General features: G+C 36.2%; 3 protein-coding genes across 3 annotated transcripts; 2 read left to right on the forward strand and 1 right to left on the reverse strand.

Annotated features, from left to right (window-relative positions):
- LOC18107007 (cysteine-rich repeat secretory protein 38) lies at positions 1-889 on the forward strand. The gene has a single exon (XM_006372921.3). It carries the CDS (start codon positions 1-3, stop codon positions 760-762), a length of 762 nt encoding a protein of 253 aa, XP_006372983.3. The 3' UTR covers positions 763-889.
- A 2818-nt stretch (positions 890-3707) lies between these two features.
- LOC112324604 (cysteine-rich repeat secretory protein 38) lies at positions 3708-4599 on the reverse strand. Its single transcript, XM_024588222.2, has one exon. It carries the CDS (start codon positions 4569-4571, stop codon positions 3843-3845), a length of 729 nt encoding a protein of 242 aa, XP_024443990.2. The 5' UTR covers positions 4572-4599; the 3' UTR covers positions 3708-3842.
- Positions 4600-4995: 396 nt separating this feature from the next.
- On the forward strand, positions 4996-6177 carry LOC112325803 (agamous-like MADS-box protein AGL62). Its single transcript, XM_024592866.2, has one exon. It carries the CDS (start codon positions 5419-5421, stop codon positions 6028-6030), a length of 612 nt encoding a protein of 203 aa, XP_024448634.1. The 5' UTR covers positions 4996-5418; the 3' UTR covers positions 6031-6177.
- Positions 6178-8941: the final 2764 nt, after the last annotated feature.

Consider the following 8941-nt stretch of genomic DNA (forward strand, 5'->3'; position numbering starts at 1 on the left):
ATGGTGGGACATTGTTTGTCTCCACTAACTAACACAAGACTCACCTCCTCTCTCTATTTGCTAACTTTTGCTCTACTTCTCCAAAATGTTCTTGGAACGGACCCTCACTTCAGTAGGTGTTCCAGCAACGCGAACTCAACTGCCAATAGCTTTTATAAAACAAGCTTGAATGTCCTCATGGGTTCTCTCTATCATCTTGCTCCAGTTGAAGGCTTTGCTCTTGGTTCTTTAGGTCAGAACAACCAGGACCGACCATATGGGCTCGTTCTATGTAGAGGAGATGTCTCATCGTCAGATTGCAGAACCTGTGCTGCTAATGCAACCAGGGAGATCCGCAAGCGCTGCCCAAATGGCAAACGTGCAATCATAGCGTACGATAACTGTCTTTTGAAGTATTCTGACTCGGACTTCTTTGGCCAGATTGATGACCAAAACAAGTTCTACATGTGGAATGTGAATAATGTGAGCAACCCAGTGCTATTTAATGAGAAGACTACCGAGCTGTTGAGCCAACTAGCAGACAAGGCTTGTTATAACTCATCAAAATTGTATGCTGCCGGAGAGATGGACCTCCTTGAAGGATCGATGAAACTTTATGGGATGGCTCAGTGCACGAGGGATCTTTCTAGTGTTGATTGTAAGAAGTGTCTTGACGGTGCTATAGGTGAACTTCCAGGAGTTGCTTATGGAAAACAAGGGGCTCGGGTTGTTGGTGGGAGTTGCATGGTTATTTATGAGATATATCCCTTTGTTAAGGCTTAAACTCGTATGCCACTCTAGGGTTTGAAGGATCAATGTCACTACAAGAAATATATAATTGTTCTAGAAACACATGTAATTTGATTTATTTTATTTCCTTGATTTTTCAATAAAATGTTTATTCGATGAATATAGTTCACTTCCGCACGCACGTATCGATGTGAGAGCTAGATAAACAATTTGATGCAATGTTAAATGAATGTAAACTTGACATGAGTTATAACGTATAACTTTTTAATAATTCAAATGGAAATTTATTTTAAACCAAATATATTAAACATCTTATTTGAATCAATAAAACGAATTAACTAAATTGTGATTGAATGGACCAGGTTTAATCATATCCATAGTTTCAATGATTCAATAGAAATCTAATCCAGCTTCATCACATATATCCTGAAATGCAAGCGGAAGCTACGTTAAACAACAACAAGAAAAAATCACAAGAAAAAAGCACAGAAGATTAATGAGCAAAGAAGGTTACAAATTATAACCTTGAATTCAAAATTTTATTCTTTAAAATTTAAAGCATAATAGTTTTAAGATGTTAATTAATCATGGTCATTTCATACCTTTACTTGAATCCAGACATATTTTATTAGTCTATAAAAATATTCATTAGGCCATCAATCTAATCTGATTAGGCCAAATCTTTATATAGTAAAGTTAGATTATCACCCGACAATTTAGAATTACTGTCCACATCTACCAGCCAGGCTACATACATTATATTCGGTTCAACTCAAACACTAATTAAACTCCAAGTATATAATTCTGCAATATGTTGAAAAACAATAATTACAAAACCAACAAGCTATTTATTTAATCCTTGTATTTTTAATTAAATTATTAATCAATCTTTTAGTTTAAAAACCTAATTTTAAGGTTAATCCATTTAGAATGCGTTTGGGAACGCGGTGCAAACCGCGTTTCCAAAAAATTTGATTTTTTTTTTTTGCTAAAATTTAATATGGTTTGTACGTTTTGGATCGTTTTGATGTGCTGATGTCAAAAATAATTTTTAAAAAATAAAAAAACATCATTGGCATGTATTTCGGCACAAAAGGTTATTTGAAAAGCAACCGCTACCACACTGTCAAATACTCTTTTACACGGTCCCGGCCTTGGCCAATTGAGCCAAGTCCAAAACCTGTAGGAGGGACTTTGGCAGACAAGAAAAGTAGCAAGTCATTCAAGTTACCGCGATAAGGGTTATTATAAGCTCCAGTGTAGTTTTCTTGGCTAAAACAGAAATGATAGAGGGGGTCATCACAAATTGCTACATGGAGCAGAAGGGAGAAGAGTAGGAAGAACAATGGGATAGATCTTGATAAATACATGTTGGATTGATCAGTACTTGAAAGCTTGGTTATATATGTGTCTATTGGAGGAGGACTAACTCCCTATATATAGCGAGAAGGTTTGTGTTGCCTTGCTTAATTGGATTAGGAGTTGATTGTTGAAGATATTTAAGGGGTATCTTATCAACTTCAATTTAACTTAACGATAATCTTCCACAAGAAATTACGAGTGATTGCAAGAAACAATGTCTCTTCAATGTGTTAATTCTCATGAGAAAGATAGGTGTGTGTTGATACATGATATTTTTTAAGGAGTTTTTCAATTAAAAAATATTAAAATAATGGTTTTTTTTACATTAGCACATAAAAAATAAAAATGAAAACAAAAAAATCAATTTTATTTATTTTCAGATAAGAAACAATTTAAAATAAACTTTTAAAAAAATTATCACAGTATCAAACAGATCATATTAATATTTAAATATTTATCTAAAAATATCTTTATTGTTGAAGAAAAAAAATCTACATCCTTGAAATAAAAGTGAAGGACTATTGCTCAATTTTGAAACGTCAAGTAATTGTTAGCTGCATTTGACTGGGCCCGTGTCTATCCGATCGAAGCACAAAGGTTGAGCAGTGAATATGCGCTTAAGATAGAGTGGATAATTCAAGAAAAGAAACCAGCTACCATCAACTAAGCTATAATCCTCACAATTAGTGACTAATCATGCATGCAATATATAGCCATGGCATTGGCCTCACAATTCTCTGGCAGCTGAGTTATTGGACTTTGGCCAAGCTAGAATACATTGTAACCTATCCCATTATCCTCTGGTAAGTGGGTTTGAGCTGGTTTTTATAATACAAGGGGAGCTGAAAGGGATCCAGTTGATTTCCACTACGTACCCATGTCTTCTAGTCAGTCTTCTAGACAAAGGTTGAAACTTTGCATCCATTAACCTTGCAGTCAAATTTGGCATTCAGAATAGTCTCAGGAAAAGTACGAGATTTTGGCTCTAAGATTAATCATTTGTATCTTTGTGTGTTGTCAAGGATGTTTTTTCCGGCTCCACCCTAGTTGTAAATGTGAGGCTAGCTGTGTTTGAAGTCTGCCGTCAACTTACTAGCACTAGCTTTATCAATATATTCACTCGATTATAATAAGGAAAAAAAGAACATTAGCCAATAAAATAATTTCATTGCATTGGACAACTATCCAAATCATTCCCTCGAGCATGCATATTGGCATTGTAAAGCATATGAGATTAAATATTGAATCCAAGATGTAGCTCTCTGTAGTGGTATTTTGAACTCCAAAACTCATTACAATCCAAGTATCTTTAAAATGGCTCTGTATGCCAAAATCTTCTTTTCGAGATTGAATAAAAATGAACCTTTTCTTCTGTATATTATTTTAGATCTCTAATTAATTAAGGATGCCACCGAGACCCTTCTAAAAAATTAAGGAGACGAAGACCACAGATATCATGATCAAGCATCAATTAATGCCAGCTCGTACGTATATAGTTGTCTTGTTCATGTTAGTAAAAAAGAAGATTAAGTTCTGATATTTTTTTTTTTTTTGAAAGATAATTAAGTTCTGATATGTCAATGGTACCATTAATTGATGGAAGAAACTCATGAAGATCTTAAAACCACACAGAACTTTATTCAGAAATACATGAAAGTGACTAAAACATGAAGTACATACACATATGACAAGGGTGACAGACCGATACTATAGTCTGCTTAAGCCCTCGATCGACAATATTCGACAAGTAGTTAAGCATTGACAAAAGGGTATATTTCATATATGAAATTGCAACTCCCGCTAACAACCCTGCCACCTTGTTTCCCATCACAGCAGATTGGGAGTTCCCCAATTATACCATCAAGGCATTTCTTACAAACAGCACTAGAAAGATCCCCAGTGCACTGAACCAGACCATAAAGCTTGGTTGATTTTCCTAGTTCCCTCTCTCCTGTTGCAAACAACTTGGGGGTTGCTTGAGCTTCATTGGCAAGCTGGCTCAAAAGCTCTTTGGTCTTCTCATTGAATGGAGCAGGCTCACTCACAACGTGCACGTTCCACATGTAGAACTTGTTTCCATTATCAATTTGGCCAAAGAACGCATTGTTTGAGTACTTCAAAAGGCAGTTATCATACCAAATGATAGCTGCTTTGTTGTATGGGCAGCGCTTTCGAATCTCACTGCTCACCTCAACAACACAGGTTTTGCAATCTGAAGTTGAGACATCACCTCTACAAAGAGCAAGCCCGTATGTTTGGTCCGGGGTGTGGCCTCTTGAACCCATACCAAAACCTGTAGGAGGGGCTTTATAGTAAAGGTAACTAGTGAGCTTGTTTAGGTTGGATTCATAAGGGCCATTGGCAGTGAAGTTCTCAGGAGATGAACATAAATGGAAATTTGGGCCTGCTCCAAAAACAGTGTGGAGAAGGAGAGAAAAGGTTATTAGACATAGAGAGAAGGCAAAGTTGGAGAAAGACATAGTTGCGAGGACAGCTAGCTTGATGGGTTTAAACTTAGGATAATACTGCAATATATAAAACAAAAGCAGCATTGACTGAGGTGGGTAACGGGTGGACCAATTCATTTGTTTTAATATTAGTTAAGTTAAAAAAATCTTTCTATTTGAACTTGATATGTCAAAGTCTAATGAATCTTCCTTTCGGCACACTTCAATTCATGATTGAGTCGTCTCCTTGTATTGTTCGTAGGCCCATTGATTACTCTCGCGAGAGCAATATTTTTTTTTTAATAAAAACACGTGTGTATAGATAGTTTGACCATCCTTATATATCATGAGGGAGGGAAGGTGGTTTGTCTTAATTGTTAAGACATAAATGATCTTAAATTTTGGTGTGTTTAAGGAGTATAAATCGTTCCAAATTTGATGAATAGAGGAAGAAAATATGGGTTAATTAAAGATCCTCTTTGCAGTATAAGCCAAGATCCCACTTTTCTCTGTCATTTTTTTTTCCTTACATACCAGCAAATATATATATACCTCCTTCATTTTCTCCTAAATCAGAGTCAATTATTCACCACTTTCTTCTACCAAATCTTGAAAATATTTGATTCTCATGTATCTATGGAAATAACGGAACCTCTAGCTATTTTAATGGTGTTGATTAACTGTAATTCTACCCAATTCTTTTATTCTTGCAATAATGGAAACAACTGAACCTGTGTACACAGCTACTGGTTGTAATTTTGTCTAACTTACAGTTATATATAGCTCATTTCACCACTATGTATACAATAAAACCTTCACAAATATAAAGAATTTCCCTTCTTCTTCTCTTTCCCTTCGTATCTTTCTCTTCATCATCAACATGGTGATGATAAATAAACGCAAAAAGCAAACCCAAGGCCGTCAAAAAATAGAGATCAAGAAGATAGAAGAGAAGAGCAATCTACAGGTGACGTTCTCAAAGCGTCGTGGGGGTCTAGTCAAGAAAGCAAGCGAGCTAAGCCTTCTCTGCGGGGCACAAGTGGCCATCCTTGCCTTCTCTCCAGGCAAAAAGGTCTTTGCGTTTGGTCACCCCGATGTCGACATGGTACTTGATCGTTATCTCAGTGACAGTTCTACTGCTAGGGAACTAGGGGCCGTGAGTAATAATGACCCTCAAGTTCAACAATGGAACAAAGAGTACGAGGAGGCATTGAAAGAGTTGGAGGAGGAGAAGAAGCAGGTGGCAATGGCTGAACAGTGGAATAAGGTGTGTGAAAACGATGTTAATGCAAGGTTCTGGTGGGATGAACCTATTGACGATATGGGGTTGGAGGAGCTTGAGGAGTATGTGAGGGCCATGGAAGAGTTAAAGAAGAATGTGGCTGCCAGGGCAAATGAGTTAACCATGGCTAGCGATCATTTTGGTAATCAAAATACGAGTCATCTTGATCTTGGAGTTAATGGCTTTAGTCTTGAAAATGTTCTATTTTAAAGAATTTGTAGCCACAAAAGATATGGTAGGTATGTCTAGAGTCTGGATCATCTTGAATGTCCTCTGTCTTGATATAATATTGCTGATGGTAAAAATGATTTGCGAGTAGATCATGGTCGCTGATCCGGTTGATTTCTTACAATTGAATCCAAATTTAGCAGCTTGAACTCTTGTTTTATTTAATCTAGTTTTTTATTTTATTTTTTTTGAGACCATAGCATTATGTCGTATGAAATATGTGCTTAATTAATTAGTGAGAGTTCGATACTCTCTTGGGGAAAGGTTTTATACCGGATTGAACTTTAAATCAGATTTAATAAAAATATTGTGGAGTGACAGTAGTAAAATGTTGTTAAGTGATCTTATTGGTGGAGGTCGAAATGAGATCCTGGTGGGTTATTAATGGAGGTGGAGAAGAGCCTCAGATGCCTCTCACCATGAATGACTTCAAGCCTTTTTTATTAATATTACAAAGCGCGCACAACGACTGTGTCTCCAATTGAGTAGCCCCTAGTCATAAAACAGTTGCGTTAGGATAAAGTTAGAGCAAGCTCTGATCATGGAAATGGAAAATCCTGTAAAAATTGTCCTTAGATTCTGATAACATCTTATGCATCTTAATCCATAAAAAGTTCTGAAAAATATGTACTTTTGTTATCGCAAATACAGTTCAGCTATAGGAATACGAAAATTTATCTCTACATCTTGCTTAAATTTCCTGTCAACTGTGAAACAAAAACAATACCTAATGGGAGCATGAATTCTCTATTTTCTGCTGTTAACTAACAGAAACATACTTCTGTGCCAGTCATGTCAAACCCAATTGGCGGACTAGCAGTGTCTCCATGTTAGCACTTTCCATCACTAGCAAGGATCTAATTCAGTGATACAGACCTCATTTATAGATTGTTGTAATGACTCTGGCAATTGAGATGAACCTGAATCTTCTGATCCTGAATTCTCCATGGACACAAAAACTGTGTGATGTGTGATGTGTCAAAGAACCATCTCAACCCAATAGCTTAAGTTGTTAGATGAGGTCCTAGAATATGATTTATATTATTCTCTAACACACCCCCTCAAGTGAAAGCTCTTTGGGCTTGAAACTTGCACAGGCCTACTTTACCTTGTGCTTAATTTTTATCAAATAAATAGGGATGGTGAGATTCGAACTCGTGACCGCTTGGTCATCAAGGCTCTGATACCATGTTAAAGAACCATCTCAACCCAATAGCTTAAGCTGTTAGATGAAGTCCTAGAATATGATTTATATTATTCTCTAACATGATGGTGCTGGAGAGGTTATAGTTTAACCACTGAGCATCATGACAATCTGTGACATTGTAGGTCCGTCAGCAACAGCTTCTTGAACACAGAATAACCTTATATGCATGCACTTCAGAACTTCACTTTCTGGCCATTGGCCACCTAATGTAGGATCAACCAACTCTAAAGCTGTTCCATAAATTTAAGCACTCAAGGGAGAGCCAATAGGGGCAGCTCGATACGTTTTACAAATAGAGAACAATTCACCTCATACATACACATTTGAAAGCAGTTATCTGAACTTATATCACTGTTCCTGTGTACTAATTTGCTCTGCCATTAATGCTAAAGTTTGATGTCGATGTCTCCAAAAGTAATGGCAATGCAGTTGCTTCAGTAGACAGGACCAATAAAAAAGAAATGGTAGGAAAAAGATCGACACCGAATAGGACTTTATCCAGGCTCCCATTGGGCAGTTACTCATAGACAAGTAGCTTCTCTCCTTCTTCTAAGCAGAAACCCAACAACCCTACTGGTTTCGATGCAGCAGTCTAGCAACCAACATTACTTCTGTTTTGAGCTCTTCTAACCCTGTCCTGAGCTTCTTGAAAGCCTTTTTACAGACATTGTAAGAGGTAGGTAAATGTTTTGCACGCATCAAATGTACAGAAGAAGGGATACCTTGTAAACTGAACCGATCGAAGCCACCTTGTCCAAGCTTATATTCATCACATAAATTTCCAGTTGCTTTTCTAAGTGTATTAAGTCCAATTGAAAGTGATTCCATGGTAGAATAACCTTCTTTATTAACACCATCTGATAAAAAACTAGAAGAAAAAAAGAGCAAGTTATTCAGGCAGCATAACATCTTCAATTTCCTATTCAAGGCAATACAATTGAAATACTAGTAATATCAAGCTAACAGGTATGTTAATCTTCTGTCATGTCTTCATTAGTTTTTGGCACAATGCCTCTACCTAGCACTTTGTTATCACTTCAATGCATGTAAAAGATTTAGCAACTTACACTTAAATGATTTTCTGCTGTCGTGTCTAGAATTATTGATACTGGAGGTTCTGATTCAATCATCTATTATACTTGGATCACATGAAAAGCCTGGTATATAGATGGATGGGTACAAGCCCATCAAGAGACCCGTTCATGCCACACAGCTTGTCTAACAAAGATAAGGAGTATAAATCGTTCCAAATTTGATGAATAGAGGAAGAAAATATGGGTTAATTAAAGATCCTCTTTGCAGTATAAGCCAAGATCCCACTTTTCTCTGTCATTTTTTTTTTCCTTTTTTTTTTTTTTTTTTTGTTAATAGTCGAAATTTTATTAAGAAAAAGACTACAAAGATAATAGCCTAACTTATATAAGATGATTTTTTTTCCTTACATACCAGCAAATATATACCTCCTTCATTTTCTCCTATATCAGAGTCAATTATTCACCACTTTCTTCTACCAAATCTTGAAAATATTTTATTCTCATGTATCTATGGAAATAACGGAACCTCTAGCTATTTTAATGGTGTTGATTAACTGTAATTCTACCCAATTTTTTTATTCTTGCAATAATGGAAACAACTGAACCTGTTTACACAGCTACTGGTTGTAATTTTGTCTAACTTACAGTTATA

Source organism: Populus trichocarpa, chromosome 17, assembly GCF_000002775.5.
Source record: "Populus trichocarpa isolate Nisqually-1 chromosome 17, P.trichocarpa_v4.1, whole genome shotgun sequence".
NCBI lineage: Eukaryota > Viridiplantae > Streptophyta > Magnoliopsida > Malpighiales > Salicaceae > Populus > Populus trichocarpa.